The 17420-nt window shown below is 38.3% G+C and overlaps 2 protein-coding genes across 2 annotated transcripts; both read right to left on the reverse strand.

Annotated features, from left to right (window-relative positions):
• Positions 1-5702: 5702 nt before the first annotated feature.
• Positions 5703-6729, reverse strand: her3 (hairy-related 3). Its single transcript, XM_026367586.1, has 4 exons — positions 6685-6729; positions 6499-6594; positions 6304-6385; positions 5703-6169 (listed from the first exon to the last, which is right to left on the reverse strand). The coding sequence occupies exons 1-4, from the start codon at positions 6727-6729 to the stop codon at positions 5703-5705; spliced, it is 690 nt and encodes a 229-aa protein (XP_026223371.1).
• A 5529-nt stretch (positions 6730-12258) lies between these two features.
• LOC113167758 (taste receptor type 1 member 1) lies at positions 12259-15961 on the reverse strand. Its single transcript, XM_026368591.1, has 6 exons — positions 15780-15961; positions 15129-15444; positions 14275-15000; positions 13632-13829; positions 13302-13422; positions 12259-13187 (listed from the first exon to the last, which is right to left on the reverse strand). Exons 1-6 carry the CDS (start codon positions 15959-15961, stop codon positions 12259-12261), a joined length of 2472 nt encoding a protein of 823 aa, XP_026224376.1.
• Positions 15962-17420: the final 1459 nt, after the last annotated feature.

A 17420-nucleotide genomic window follows, 5' to 3' on the forward strand; every position in this document is an offset into this window, starting at 1 on the left:
AATAACCTGCTCATTCAGTATATTCAGGTAGTCAGCTGACCGCACATAACATTGTTGAACCTAGACCTGACCAACTGCAGCAGCCCCAGATCATAGCACTTCCCCCACAGGCTTGTACAGTAGACACTGGGCATGATGGGTGCATCACTTCACCTGCCTCTCTTACCCTGATGTACCCATCACTCTGGAACAGGGTAAATCTGGCCTCATCAGACCACATGACCTTCTTCCACTGGACAGTTTTTTTTTTTTTTTTTTATTCATGCCAATAATTTGACCCTTCTGAAACAGATGAACATCTTTTCCATGACCACAGGATGTATATTCAGACATGGTTGTTTAAGAAATGAGAAGGTACTCGCTGCATCAGCTAGAGTTAAATAACTTGTTGACAGCTGAAACATAATCATTGTTGCAGTAATCATCCAGTGGGAGACTTGCCTATTTGCTTAGTTAAATCCAGGTGGTGACTTTTTTTTTGATGGGCAGTGTATAAGCGCAAATAGAGTGGATATGGAGTAAATTGCAAATTTATGAGTTACAGTAAGTGCTTCAACAAAAGGGAAGGCGTTATATTTGATGTTGTCCCAGGCACAAAGACTGCTAATGGTCCTATTGTAGGAGTGTGGAGTGTGAAGTGACTTTTTAACACATGATTTGTCGAAGCCCCATGGAGTAAGTTAAATGAAAGCATCGCCAACACTTGATTAAGAGATACTACAGTATCTCTATACACATACATACATTTGAATATGTATGCATATTTAGTATATACATATAGTGTTACCTAATTATCACAAATTCTCCATTAATTCCTCATAATATCCACTGCCTAAATTAACCAAATATCTGGCGCATGTTACCAAATGTGGCAGTTTCCTGACTAGCAGGAGTGAAAACAAATAATTGAACCAACTTTGACTTCTCTTGGATGGCAATTGCTCACACGAATGTATTTGCCCAGAATATGTTTTCAAAGATTAATATAAAGAGAATATGACATGAAGATTTTCCCTTTAACAGCCTTATCAGTTGTGAAATTCTTGTGCTACTATTCCAGTGTTTGGCATATACCGTTTTGGTCATTTGCAGCTATTAGACTTCTCTTTCATTGCAACCTATACAACTGGTCACATTAGCTGAAGTGCACCTTTCTTTGGAAACATAACGTCACATTCCCCTGTCAGACTTTGCTATGTTATAGAGTTTTACATTTTGTTGTGTTTACAATATTAAAATATAATTTTGTATCATATTAAAAGATTTATGACTCATATGAATGATGTTAAATGTTATGATTTTCTTGTTCAGATGATGACTTTGTTTAAAAAAAAAAAAAAAAAAGATATGACTGATTAAATTCACAAGATTATGTTTCAGAGTGTGCTTTGTGCCAAATGCATTTAATTTATGACTGTTTGGTGCTTGGTTAGCGATATGCATCCGTTTGAGGGCTGTTTTCCTGTTTTTTGCTTCATGCAGATTTTTGTGCACCATATGAAGTAATCCTCCTACTGTAACGAAGACTGCGTAAAAGTGAGGTGCAGGCAAGTCTCCGGAAGACCAAGGTTTGGGATCTTTATCCTGCTTTCAGTAGGAAATTGCCACATGGTATGGTCTAGTTGACTCTCCAATTTAAATGACTGCATTTAAATAGTTAAGACTTCTTCACTCCACATCTAATGATCATAATCATGTTTCAGCAGTGACCATGGTGGTTACCATGGTGACATGAATCTGTCCTGGCTCTCATCTTTCACACATGTTGTAAGAAGCTAACTTAGTCAGTGAACAGCTTCTTCAGTCAGGTTTTTTCTTCCACACCGAGGTAGAATGTTTTTTATTGCAATTAGTTAATTTAAGTAAGTCTTGACAGTAAATGTCAGAAATTGGTTAAGTGTTTTAGAGTATGGAGCTCCAGTATAATTGTTGTATATAACGGTATACATGTATTTTATAATTTAGTCAGTTAGCTAACGGTAGCCAGTGTGAACGAGCTTCATTTAAATATATATATATTTTTTTTATTAACTTTATTGTATGAAATATACAAACATTCAGCTCAGTGCTAGTTCAGAGGTGCAAGAAAAAGAAATGGCAAGATATTATAGATGTTGTAGTCCAAATAATATAGCACAAAAATAAAACAAAATGAAAGGGCAAAAACACATAAAAATTATAGATATAGAAAATAGTTAATCATAATATTCCACAGTGCGTATACACTCTTAGTTTATTTGTCTTAAAGAACCAAGATATACATTTAGCTCAACCAAAAAGATTTATATTTGGAAGTCATTTCAAGAATTTAGCTTTGTGTATATGAAATGTTCCCATTAAAAGCAAAAGGTTTACAATGTGACATATGGATTGTTTTGCAATTCTCTCATTTTGTGATTAATATTTCGAACCTTGATTCTAACAACATGTCCAGTTTGATTTGACATAAAACTCTACCTCTTTCCAAAAACGAGATGAAGAAGGGCAAATACAAAACAAATGCAGTACAGTCTCTGGCTCAGTTAAGCAAATATTCATTTCCATCCTTACAATAAATGTTATGTAAGATTTAAAGGGCATTTATCTTACCTTGGAAATACTGTATTGAAAGGGGTACAAACATGCTTTTCTCTAATTTATACTATATAAAAGAGAATTCCAAAATAATTTTTCTTTGTGTAATTCTTGTTATGTTTTTGGAGTTCTTATGCGCTTATTGGTACATTTTCTGTCTATAATGTTAATACTACCAATATTTAAACTGGGTTTAATTTTAAAAAGTCAAGTGAAATTTCATTAATTCAACTGGGAATAGCTTTTGTTACAGAAACAAATTGTCTATATTTTATTGGGAAGGATCTAATTCTCAAAAAATTTCATATTCCAACATATTGCATTTATCATCAAACAAGGACATGACATAGATTATATTCCTTTCAACCCAACTTTCTTTGTACAAACTCTTATGATTAACTGTAATATTGGAATTGTCCATATAATATTCTTATGGGGTGAGTATTTAAAACAGTTTCCAGCATAATAAAGTCTGTTGAACTTGAAGTTTTGTTGGCAGTTTGGAAATATTGTAGTTATATCCCATCAAAAACTTTAAGCCACCCAGTCTCTGAAATATGCAACGTGGTTCATTCAGGAGATTCCAGGCAGTTCAACATAGCAAAATCTAAAACTTCTAATCCTGCTCCAAACGTCAGGTTTCATGCTTACATTTTTGTCATGGCCTAGATAACGCAGGCGCACAATTGCGCATTTCTTCCTTTCACTTCCTTGAGGCTATTCCCAGAATAATCCTTGAAGATTTGTATTCACTGCATTCCTCAGTTTCAGCTTTCTGCCTACAACGTGTGTTCCTTTAAACTACGTGCCCTGTGTTGTCTAATTGATGCAGCAGGTGTCTCTACTCTAAGCTGAGTCTGCACTTGTTACCAGCCACTGGTTAAAGCTTTGTGCAGAAGTTTTTGTTGCCGGAGCTGCTCGCAGCTCTGTGGATGGACACGGTTCATTCTTTGAGCCAAAAAAGGTAATTCCACGGTGTGTTGTAGCTCTATCTGGAAACAGTCTGGGAACAAAGGCCAGCCATACTGTGTAAGGTTCACGCTTAATTATGAGCTCTTCGCTGTGTCACATAGACTATACTGTATATTTTAATTGTACAAGTCAGTGTTACAATGTTGACATTACCACAGAGAAATTCAGAAGTCGTGCTGGAGTTGTCCTAGACATATTTACCAGCAAAATGAACAGTGAAGGTCTGCGCACTTGATCCACGTCTGCTCACTTAGGAACGCCTGACTGGGCCCAGTCTAATGCTAATAACTTATTCTCTCCTTCCCTCCGGTTTTTGGCTCTAATATGCGTTACTATTATAGTGGGAAACTAAACTAAGTGACTTAAACAATGTGAGAAGAGTTCATAGAACATCTTAAAGTTGAAGGGCATTCACAGTTGAAGTCCCGTGGCTTTTATTTCTTTAATAAACAAACCCTTTCTTGTGCCATATGGGCCTATTTAGTCGCTTCAGCACAGCACGTTTGACATTGGGAGAAGCGTAAGAAAATGCAGAGATGGGCTCTATCATTTGAGCAGTCCAAACAAAAAGATGGAGTTACAAAAAAAACCTGCCATAAGTGGTTTGAAGCTGTGAGTTTTGTTATTTTACACCCCTCTTCCGTGGGGAAGCGCTGCCTTTTCAGCATACCATCTGAAAGAGCTGTGGGCGTCACAGCGATTCTCCTCGCTGCGAGGTGCCATCCTTTCCAGAGCTGCCCCTCGGTGAATGCAGATATACTTTGACATCCCTGCCAAAGCAGCGGAAGAAAGCGTTAGGGTACTTTAAAAGTTGAAACCAATCGAGCAGTTTTTTGTGCGCACATGTCTTCGTGGCCACCAGCACTGCAAGTTTATGTGTTGGGTATGTGGAGCCCGGAATCTGTGTGTGTGTGTGTGTTATTTTGTCATTTCACTTTGATTAGCAATTTAAGCCATGACAAAGAGTAACATGTTGTTATGAGAGTAAGTTATGTGAAATTAAACCGACAAAAAAAAAAAAAAAAAAATCAATAACAGCTTCCATGAGAATGGAGGCTTTTCTTTGTCTTTATTGGCTCCGCTCGACACAGAAAAGAAAGCATGGCGTGTAATTTGTTGTCTAGTAGCAGAAAATTGCAGTGCTGTCCGACAAGCATCTGATTTTCCCACCAATGTTTCGGTACTTATGCATGAAAGCAGAGAAGAATGAAGGAAATTAGAGAAAAACTAATCCCCTGCATCCTCCCTGTACGTCAGCTACACTAAATTATTTCGAAATTCCTTAATTTAATCAAGAATTTCAATTCCATGCCCACAGAAAAGAAAACCAAACTAGTTGCTGAAGGTCAAGATGGTGACAAATCGGACTCCTATGCATCTTAAATCACCTCCAGCAGAAAAAACTTCTTGGTCTATATGAAAACTGTCATGCATTATCACATTATATTAATTTTTAGATAATGATTTATGGGTACGTGAGAAGGAGCAATAAGTCTTCATGAGTCCTTCTTGATTCATCCTGAACAAGCCGCTGTGTGGTGATAACATCATATTCAGTTTTTAATTAAAACCTTCTTGTGCCACCAAAAGTGAAGTCACACATATCGAGTAGTTTCGAGTCCCTTCTTCTTCTTATGATGGTCTGATCATTTCCTACCGTTTGTGTGTGTAGTGGTGTGTAGTTGTAGTAGTGTAGACAAGAAGGGAACTGAAGGGAATTCAGTTAAGTCCTTAATAACGTGTTTTGTGTCTTCATGCTTGAAAAAACCTCTAACAGGCAAAGCAAAAAAGTCTAAGAACGAGTTGAGAAAAATAAAATAACATGAGCCAGTAACACAATGTGAAGGTTATCTGGAGTTTAAACATTCATTTACAGTGTTTCCCAGTCTTTTCGGTAACTCACCACTAACCATGCTGCATACTACTGTGTAGCAATTGGTTATCAGTTATTAAGGAACTACTCACCAGTGAAAGGTGAAGATCTATGTCAAGTTTTAATAAACAAGACAGCACAAGTTCTACATTTCAGCAACTTTATTAAAAAAAATAAAACATATACATTATAGCCTATAAAAGTATTGTGGAAATCTGTACAGTGCAATTTACAAACATTGAATTAAACTATGACTTAAGGTAGCTACAGCTTTTGATCATCTCTACCAAGGCCTCCAGACGTGCTGCATGTTGGCACCTTCATCCCTTTGACTCTCAGGATGAAACGTCTTGCAACTGGAACTTGTTTCTTTTCGTGCGGACGCTGCAGCAAACATGGCCTGTTTAGTTCCTGGTGACTTCTGTGCGCATTTGTTTTGTAGAAAACGAGACTTGCTTGGACTGTGAGGTTTCAGTACATTAGCTTTGGCGGTGTTTGTCTCCTCAGGTCCAGCTGCCGACGGGACAAATCTCCGCGCCTTATCCTGTGTCTCAGCTTGGCCAGGGCCGCTGTCCATGGTGCTGGAGACGTCCCCTCGTCCAAGAGAGCGGCAGAGTTTAGTGGAAAGCTGCGACAGCATCCAGCGGTCACTTCCGTTCAAGTTGTCTGCCATCAGTAAGTACTGGTTGAAGTCTGCCAGACAACCACGGAAGCCAAATTGGAAATCAGAAAGTTCGTGAGCAGCAGTGCCTGAAAAGAATTGAATGACATCTGAAGGTAAGAGACACGCAGAGTTCACAATGGTTTGATTGAATAGTTCAAAACATTAGACGCCTGTTTGAAAAGGGCCTGAGGTCTAGTGTAAGAAGGAGGTCATAACTCACAGCTCTTGATCTTTTGGAGGTTCCTTAGATGTTTGACAGTGAGCTCAAGTATGTCGGCCTTTTCCAGTTTGCGCTTCCGAATCTGAGAAAGATGACATTGAAATGAAGGGTTTCCTATTAGTATTAGTTAGTTAAGCATAAATTGTTCGAAGTAAAAATGTAATTGTGTTGATGAGGCGCAGCCTGCATACTTACATTACTGCTGTAGTAGCTCTCCAGAAGAGATTTTAATTGGTCCAAACTCTTGTTTATGCGAGCTCTTCGTTTCTTTTCCATGAGTGGTTTGGATACCTGCAAAAAAGCGGGTAAAATTAATTTAGCATAGAACACACATTAGTCTGCCCCTAAATCCTGTTCTTCTGAAGATGTTGGTGTACACACCTTGGTACCAGCAATGGGCTTGGACTTTTCTGTTGTCGCCACCATTCTCTTTCTTGGTTTCCTCGAGGTTGATCTTTCTTTCGCTGACCAACAAATGAAGGAGTTGACCCTGAGTGGATTTATATAGAGACACTCACTTAACATCTCAATGCAGCAGTCCCGCCTGTCTCTTGCGCTCAAATGAGCAACACTGGCGTCATTTGACAGTCAAAACCAATCAGGCTTAGATCACCAGAGAAAATTGAAAACATTTTCAGTTGCTGAAGGTTATGTGATGTCCATTCAGTTTATTGGGTTAAGTTTAGTAGTAAACTATTAACAAATGCAAGTGATGCTTGCTGCAGAGAAATAGCCATCTAAAAGTTCAGGGGAGCCCAGATTAATATACACGTATACATGTAGCTTATGGACTACAAATCGAGGGCCTACATGTGTACGCACATGCATAACATTGTAATTTACATTTTGATTTAAATTATATGTTATTGTTTTGAGATCACACAAAATGTTATAGTGCCAATAGTGACTTTTGGTTACATTACGTGTAAATACCCAAGAAACAACGTGTGGGGCGAAATGGAAATAGAAGCATAAAAATGATAAACATAATGGGTGAGTCTTCCAGCCACTATTGACTCCTATATTCAGTCTTTTATGTAAGTTTCACGCCACCCGGTCGAAGGCAGCACCGTGGTAATTCCGTGATGTCCTCCCAACATTTCGATTTTCTGGTGACCACTTGTAGATAATCTGTCACACCTGGAAAGTGATGTCAGTCAACTTACTGTTTTAGGACAAAATGCGCAGCCACACTTTTGTTTGTGCTTGTAAACTACCAAACAAGTAAGTGACGACAAAATTCATAGTAGATTTAAAAAATAAAGGAAAACTATCTTAACACTTAAGGATTCTTTGGGTATTGTGCATCGCCAGTTTTTGTCAATCATACCAGGCGCTGAGAGGCACCGAGGAGAATCGTGGGCCGCCCCTTGTCCTCGGTCCCTCGCCTCCCGATTTTCCACACTGCTCCCTGAAAAGGGCGAAGGCTTGGGAAAGCATACCAGCTGAAACAATGTGTTGGTTGTAGGCTCACTGTGATTTAAAGCTTTAGACACTTGTGTAATATTAAGTTAGCACTACCGTTTTGGGGTAAAGGTGATGGTTGTTCTTTTAATTTCATAGGTGTGTTAGTTGGGGTTGCTCGAGTAGAAAGAGGTGGGTTTAGTCTGTTTTGAGACACACGCGCAGTGAACCTGTCTGTTACATTGCCCAAGTCGTGTTGCCTGATAGAATAGGCTCCACAATGCGTGTGTTAAAATGTCTGAGGCCCTGGGGGAAGGAGGGGCATTTGCATTCAGTCAAGAGATAGCGCGCATGAAAGGGGGCCAGTTTATAGTTGGGAGTCATTGATCTTTTCTTTCTCGTCTGCTTTGTGGCCAACACCGTGTGGGCATCAAAAGACTCCATCCACTTCTAAAGTGCACCAACTTCTCTTCATTCATTCCGTTTTGACATGATAAATTAAAGATCATGTACAATCTGCCTGTTCACTTCTCGTCTACCAATTTAAAGTTTGATTATGAAAAAGGTTCATGTTTTAATACTGTATAATTCAACCTGCATCAATTATAGGCTACACCGAAACCCAATTAGGACACTTACATTATTTTTACACAAATATTTACATTTAATAAATGTTAAGCTATGGTAATTTATTATAATTGGAGTGTAGGCATGTCAGGTTTGTTCCAGAATACACTAATTGAGAGAATGTACCGAAACATCGTGGGTCACTATTGTGGTGTTACATAGTGAAGCATTTAATAGGTATGAAATTTGGCCGAAGTGCTCTGGTTTGAGTGAGCTTTCTGATGTCTTTTGTCCTCTCAGGACGCTACATTATCTGGGTTTTCACGCTTGGTTTTAACACAAGACCATGGAGCGCTGATTTCAGCATGGAGTCATGGTATTACAACAGTCGCCTGTCTCGTTTTTCTGTCCCATAGGGGACAGATTTCACCGTTGATTACTCGCTATAATTTCATTTAGCAGGCTCTCATCTTTCCTACGGAACTTGTAAAAGCTAAGGAGGGGTTGGTGGTTAAAATGACAGCTAATCGGCAGCAAAAGAAGGCAGTCAGGCTTTAAACCTGTTTCCCTCCAATACCGCCTCACTTCGTCTTTATGCCATCATCTATCCATAAGAATAGCGCAACGAGAAACTTGTGTCCCGGTTGGACATAGTAATACAAGTGCCATTAAATGACAAGTTAAGTGTATGTTTATAAAAAGGCTCAGGCTCTCGCCCCGTTTTCACTTTTCAGCCCCAGGTCATTCATTAACCCTATCAGACCTTTGTTATGGATGCCTGCCGTAATAATTTGACTATTGGAGAACTTGTTAACAACAATTAGTGAAGCAATTATGCAATTACTGCAATAAACTATTTTCTTCCTAGAGGGAAACGAGGCATTTGCAAGCCAATGGTTAGACCAACACCAAAGATAGAGGCAAAAAAGTGGAGGGGATCTACACTATTTAGGGTAGAAACACAATGGTTACGAGGAACAATTGACAACAAAGAATATTGTTTTTAAGAACATGTAGGCTACGACTAATATCTTACATCGATAATTTAAAAAAATGCCAATAAATTAACCGAATTAAATCCCATTGTATCACCTTCGACAAAAAATCCAATAATTAAAGATTTTGATTCTTATTGTTGGCTTATTGTATTTAAAATTAACATGACCAGTGTTGTAATGAATTCTGTCTGAAGGCCTATGTTAGAAATTCACAGGTTTCCATGTCTAGATGTGAGGCAAACACTGGGCCATAATTTGGCGCACCGGGAGCGAAGCAAATCGGTGTACCGCCTTCCATTCACATCGACCCATGGTGGTACTGGTGTGACCAAAACGCGCATTGTGGCAAACAAGGTCGCAGTTAAAAGGGTCGGTACATGAACAGGTGCACTGGAAAAATATTAGAAATATACACGGGATTTTCTGAAAAAGCCACGCGACGGACCTGTTGACGGAGCTGTTGATCAAACATCAAATAGAAATAGCGTCATGAATTTCTATAGACTGGTCCTCGGGTTATTTAAAGACTTCTTACTTTGGTTTGAGAGCACAATAGCTGCTGTTTGCCTGTGTGTGCCGGGGTGACCGCATGAAAAGACCAGAGGTGCACATTAACATCGCTTAAGGTTTTCTCAAGGGTCGAAATGAACTGAGTGGAAAGTAACTTTATAAGTCGCTGGAGGATGAAGCCTTTGTCGAGCTCTGAAGTGAAAGACACAAGTGCCTAACAAAAGCCGAGCGCCATTGTTAAACACTATAGCGCATGGGTATTGATGCGCCTTGAATTGCAAAACATCTGCCATTTACTCTGAACCACTTGAGTGAGATTTGAATGAGAATAACCAAACACCCTTTAGTGCACTGTCTTTAGCCGTACGTGAAACAACAGTTACCGGGCATATGAGCAAAGTGGAAATAAAGCGTTTGGTTTTAGATTAAAATCTCATCGAAAACATCTCTGAGAGGACTTCATGTCTCTCTCTGTCCCTCAGTGCTGACACTGTCATCTTTCTAAATCGCTTGTTTTTTGTTTTAATTAGACAGTTTTGTAACTACATCTACTTCTTTACGAACAACATATGTATAGATTAACTCAAACTAATTGTCATTGATGAAAGACACCGGGCTGAAGTGACAATTAGGCTATATTCAAATCCACTTAAACATCAATTAAGCTGACTATTGTCCCTAACTAATAAATGGAAACGGCGATATATTCTAAACCTAATAAGTGGCAATCTGTGTGGAATTGGACGAATGGAGACAATTTGAAAGAAGGAGGCCAGCTTTGTCCTCTACATTGCTGACTGGTGAGGGACCTACAGTTTATCAAATCCAAAGAAGAAATCCCACATTTGCACCAAAGGAAAATTGAATCCACTTAAAAGTGCTTTTTTTAAATTATTATTATTATTTTACTGTGAGTGCTATAGGAAGGACCAGATGCTGTTCATTTTCCCAGGGTTTTCTCTTTATCTGACCAGACTGGAAAATTAAAAGGTGAAAAAGCCACGGGGCGTTCCTCCGATTTTCCCCGCTCCATATTTTGTAAAATAGAAATTTGTGTAGCCCCATAAGAACCAACCTGAACAAAATCAGTTCTAACCAAATAAACACTAGTCATTAGTGAATTTACAGTCCTTTTTTATTAATTAAAAAAAAAAAAAAAAGAATGTCAAACTTCTTCTGACCCTGTAACTTTATTTAGGGGCTATAAGTCACCCAAGCAGTCACTGCTAGTGCCAAATCCTCAATTTCTCACAAATTAAAAACATGTAACAGTTATACGTGGCAACGTGTGTGGCGAATGTTACTCTGAAATTGGTATGAAATCGTCAATTTGTTGGTGTCAGCCTTCCTCTCTCCAAACGCGCCATATGCCATGCTAAGTGGCACTATTTACCAATTCGTTCCTAGTTTCACGGTCCATCCTCCCCTTCTCCTTGCCAGGAAACTCAATAGCCACAACAAAATGGCAATTTACCCTCTGGAATTGTCAAACAGGACTAACCCCCCGTGGTAAAAGCTCTATTCGCTGCACTTCGTGGGACACCCCAGAGAGCGCAACGGCGTGAAGTTAACTTTCAAATGGACACTGTCTCCGGGCGCCCTTTCAGGTCGGCTGACAAATTTTCTGTTCGTCCCACTGTAAATACACCAGGCACAGCAATCAAAAGCACGTTAGCTTCATCTCAGCAGGATTAGAATATACAAAGAGTACAATTAGACTGAGAAACCATGTTTCACATTGCAAAACCACCCAATGGCCGCAATCAAACACCAATAAAAGTAGTGTAAGTTCAGAGCAAAATGCATCCCCATAGCATGACAATCCCTCCTACGATTGCATTTAAGGTAAATTGGGTTTTAATTGGATTTATAGTCAAATAATACATATAATGAAACATCAGGAAAAGGAACTACAATTTTAGGATCATTCAGTTTTACATGAACGGATTTCAGTATTTATATTACAATTTCTTCTTCTTACTAAAATAACATGTGTTTTACAAAATCCAAATTTAAATATTTGAACTATGCTCGTTTTAGCTATGGAGAAGAGTTTGCTCACAAGGGTTTACCTTTAAATAATGTCACCCATCTGTAGTCTAGCGTCAAAGTAAAGTGATGCCATCTTGTGGAGGGAATAGTATTACAGCAACCTCAAAAACTTTAACAGAGAACAAAACACATTTTAGTTTGCATGCTTGTTTTTTATTTCTCATGGCTTAACATAATATTCTTTGTATGGATTTTGATGAAATAATGCAGCTCTGTTAAGCAGCACACAATTTCAACTAGAAAGTGTACCCTGATAATTTGCTAATCCAATGTATGGTATGGCTAGAAAGGTCTAGCAAGAAGGGACATAAAACTTTTACTTTGTCCTCAGTTGGCTTGCAAGCTTTTTATCTGTTGTTTTAAGAAGTATAAATATAGGTATAATCCTTTACTGTTTACAATAGATATGTTTCTCTACAAACAACTATTGGCTAAGAGTTTTGGTATAGTTCTGAATGAGACCTTGGAAGTACTGCTGTGTGTTTTTGTGGGGTTGAAAGATGATAATGTAGCATTTTGGGAGGAAATACCATAACAGAAAGGAATAGAGACTGGAAAGTACAGCCAGAGCATTAAATATTATGATGAACCTGTCACGGTAAAGCATGTACACTGTGGTAAAGATGATCCAGGTGAGGATCAGCAGTAGCAGGCAAAAGGTTATTGCTTTGGCCTCATTGTAATTTTTTGGCAGGTCTTTTCCCATGTAGGAGAAAATAAAGCAAAGGGAGCACAGAGAGGCGAGAAAAATCACAGGACCAGCAGTTGCTTTTAGATTAATAGTACAGTCAACTATGATTTTGTCTCGATACCAAAACCTTTCATCATAGGGCACAGGTGGTCCATAACAGTATCCAATAAGAAGCAAGAGAGTCTGAATAACAAATGCCCCAGCGATGATCCACCACTGCCCATGATATTTCATCCACAAACTGTGGAGCTGAGGGAACTTGGCGGTTATCTTGAAAATGCAAACAATTTGAAAAGAACGCACAACAAAACATGCTAGACCAACTGTGTAGAACAGGGTAAATGGTAACAACCTCATGATACAAAAAGAAGTTGTTGGCTTACCAAAGTAAAAGAACACACTAACACTACACAGAGTGAGACAGCCTAAAATTAGGAAGCACATTGGTCCCCCAGCAGATCTGACAACAGGTGTGTTATAGTTGATGGCAAAGAGAACAGACATGGCTAATGTGAGGCCCATGAAGGCGCAGGACCCAATAATGAGCAGTATAGCTCCAGTGTCTGTGAATGCTATGTACTCCACCACCCGCAGCTTACAAGATGTACTTCCTTCTTCAGACCATTCTGTATCTTTACAGTGGATGCATGTGAAGGGATCCTCTGTTTGACAGGAGAAATTAAGCCATGTAAAAAAAACAACAACTTAGGGTCAGGGGTCATTTCTGATCAAGGCAAAATGACAGTCGTAATTTCTGTCACTTTATAACACTTTACCTGTGCTGTTGATGTAAGTTCCATTTGGACAGATTTCACAAGTGAAGCAGCATTTTTGAACTCCATTTGGTTTTTTTGCATATCCTTCACAGCATTTCGGTGAACACATTGAAGTGGGCACCTATACAAGATAATTTAGCAAGAAATAAAATGGAAGTGAAGCAAAAAGTAGTACCATGACAGGTGGAAATACAAAATAATTTAGGTTTTTAAATACATAGAGCAATATACAGCTACTACTCAATACCCGTGCCCTCAATCAGCCCTATAACATTTTTATAAATATATGATGTTCATATATCATAGTATAACATTTGAAAAATAACTTACTTTGTTGATATGCCACTGAATGTTAGTGGTGTTGATGAAAAAATTAACTGATTGAAAAGTATAAAAGCCAATCTCCTGCACAGCGCCACTGTTCCAGAAGACTATTGAATAGGATCCAAACTCAGGGTCACCATTCTCATTGAACCGAATACTCTGATTTAAAAGTGTAAAATTTGTCTTCCTCAGCTCTGCTAACACCTGATATGGGTGCACAAAGTTCAGATGACAATTAATTTCACATGTACATAATCTACACTTTAGGCTTTGGCTAAACAATGGAACTGTTTGGAAGTCATAGCAAGTGGTTTAACAAACTATACTTAACTTTCTTTAGTTAAAGTTTTGTTTTTGGCTGAGCAATGTAATATTTGACAAGTAAGCAGAGTAGAAAGTGTGCATTCATTGGGCATTATGCCGTTAGCACTTAAATCAAACTAAAGGGAGTGAAAAAGAATATTCTTGGCAAACTCATCAAATAGCAAGTCATTGACACCTTGATTTATCAAATTAACTTGTGAAAGTTATCAGTACAGCCTACAGATACATTTCTTGATTCTGACCTGAGTCGTTTTAATTGTTTACCTCAGAATACTGATAATATGTATAAAGCAATAACAAACACTCAGATTATTTATGTACTTACCATATATGGTTGCACTGTCATATTATTGTTGCAGCTGCCTTTCCCACACTGCAAAACGTTATGTAAAGCATAAGCGACTGCATATACAGCTGAATAAACAGCAAATGAGAAAGATGGGTCCACAGACAGAATATATTCTGCAGTCAGGTTACTGCAGTTGCAAATCTGATTACAAAACTTCTGCTGTCCTGCATTTTCATAAAGAATCTGACTTTTATAAGAATAGATAAAGTCACTGAAACCAGGTATTGTAACTAATGGCTGTGACACCCCAAGCACAGTTCCAATATTTTTGATTCCGTCCATCTTGTGGATCTTCGTGTTCAAAGACCACCCATCATCTGCTATCCAGACCTTGTTTGTGATATTCAGTTGTATTGCTGAATCAATAAGAGCCTCAGCAGTTAGTTTGGGAGCAAAAGCAATAATGACATTTATCTTCTGTGCCTCTATCTGTTTAAACACTTGCGAGTAATTTGTGTTGTCATTGAGAGCTTTGGTGTATCCCAGGCAAATGTCAGTATCCTTAATCCTGTTTAGGAACAATTCCAGTCCATCAATGCCAAAATCATCATCACTGTTAAGGAAAGCAACCCAGCTCCAGTTGAAATACAACAAAATGTTAACAATCACTTCTATCACGTCTTTATTGGGATGCACTGTGCGTAGGAAAGAAGGGAAATTTGTATTTTTTGACAAGATTGAAATAGAAGCTCCGTAACTGACCTGTCAAAAGAAGTAATCGAGAAATTTATCATTTTCAGTGTCGATAAATACACAAGTAAAAGCACATGTTTTGACATATTTGATTGATCGGAGGAAAAATGCTAAAACACCATAAGTGGCAAACTTACCACAGGAGTGAGATCCACCATGAACAGTGGGGCTACAGTCAAGGTGTGAGTACTTGTGAAAGGACCAATCACTCCTATAACTTTAGAATCATTGGACCTATGTAGTTGTTGCTGCTGTGGTTGACCCCAGGGTTGGATTGAACCGTTGTCTGAGATGAGTTTGAAAATACCAGGGAAATTCTGTGTATCTGAGCAGTGGTCAAATATCTCATAGCCAAGAGATACATTTGGCAGCAGAGTGGTAGAGTTATTGATTTCCTCTACCGAGAACCTCATTATTAGAAAACGTCGATAATTTGGGATAAGGATGGGTTGACTGTGGATCAAGAAAAGAAAGTAGTTTCCTGAATAGTGGAGGTGACTAATTTTTTTTTCAGGACCCATTATTTAGGACCCATTATTTGCAACAGTTATGTCTCAGTAGTTATAACATTACAATTTGTGAAAGCTCAAATCAGTATCACTCTTGGAGATTTCTATGATGGGGATGTTATAGAATTTGCCTGCCACCACAACTAAGGACAGAGAAAATGCAGCAAGTCTAGCTATTACCCTCATATTTCTGGCAAAGCTTTTTAATGTGCAGAATATATATATATTATGCTTGTTCCTTAGCTTCAACTTTAGAAAACAAACTGTGATAAGACTCACCTGGAGCAGTCAAAAGCTTCTGGTCTGTCATAATAAATTGGGGAAGTGACATAATGAAGATTAAAAAGTCCACCTATCAAATAATCTCCTTCCAGCTGAAACTCTGAGGCTGTGACAGTGCATCGAGTCAAGGCCTTTAGAAAAAGTACCAGTAGACAAAGAGAAACATGAAAATGTTTCATTGCTGTAGTTACCATTTACCAACCTGAACTAAAAAGTTGTCGTTGTGCCTCTGCCTTTAGTAAGCTATATGGCACTTGTAACCTCAGTGATCATTTCCATGCATGTGGGAGGACATATGTACCTAATAAATGGGTGGAAGATAATTCACAAATCAGTATGCAAAAGTGTCTAAAGTGATGTTGCACAGACTTCCTGTGATGTATACTCTACACACATGGGTTGACTATGATGATAGAAAATCAAATGTAATGCCCCCCTTGTGAATAAATCATATAATCCTTTTAAACAATGTAAAATTGTATTCCTTAAACCAAATTGAAAATTCAATACAAATTACATAATTAAAACCATAGAAAAACACATTTAGAACCTTGGGGACAGCTTCACTTGCTGCATAATTTGGCATTATTTCGCCTACATTTACATTGACATTTAGTCATTTAGCAGCCACTTTTATCCAAAGTGACTTACAAGTGAGGAACAAGGCAAGCAAAGAAAACCTAAGTCAAGGAGAAACCACATTAAAGCAAAGTGCTATCAAAAAGTGTTTCTGTTTCAAGAGATGTGAGAACAAAACAGTAGAGAAAGTTACATACATATCAACGCTCCCTACTTTCAAAGGATGTATTTAAAAGCACAGTGTATACACATCCTAGCAGAGTAACTCACAAACCTCCACCATTCTACTTCATATTACAGTAAGAACAGAATGAGCTGACACATCCAAATGGCAGCACAAATGTGCAGTGACTGCATCATCATTATCTCCCTTGGATACCACTTTAAACATTGCAATCAATGTTACCATATCAAGTAGTAGAGTAGTAGTAATGCACTTATGCATGGAAGTTACAGACTCAATAATTCAGATAGAAGACCACTTACAGTTTCGAGTACCAAAGTCAAGTCCAGTAAAGGGATTCTGGGTCCAATCTTTCAAAGTGGTAAGAGGGTGAGTTATGCCAAAATCAGAATCAACATGACAGACAGATATGGCAGCCAAATCGTGAATGAGGCTTGAATCAGCAGCTCCTGAAGGAGCAACAAAATATCCACAATGGAGCACTGAAATGGGAGCACAATTCGGTTCTGACAACACTTGTCACTGACATATTTGCATTGTTACACCATATTTAGGTGCTGTCCCAATACAGTTCCATTTGCAATCTTTTCATTGGACTGGAAGTGTTGTTTAGCTTTAGGTCACATGCTTCATATATTTATGATGCATTTAATTAAGTTCATTTTAATTGCACACCAACCTTTCCACCTCAGCCAGGTGTGATATTTTTGTTAGATTTTCTTCAAAATTCTGATTATTGCACTTAGGTTCTTTCTTAAAACAATATAATACACTTCTGCACAAACAAGGTGTAAAGGTAGCATTGTAAATCAAATATACAGGTTCTGATTATGTGAATTGTCAAAACCTACAAACAAGCAACTCATCATGACTCT

The sequence above is a fragment of the Anabas testudineus genome, chromosome 7, assembly GCF_900324465.2.
Source record: "Anabas testudineus chromosome 7, fAnaTes1.2, whole genome shotgun sequence".
NCBI classification, from domain to species: Eukaryota; Metazoa; Chordata; class Actinopteri; order Anabantiformes; family Anabantidae; genus Anabas; species Anabas testudineus.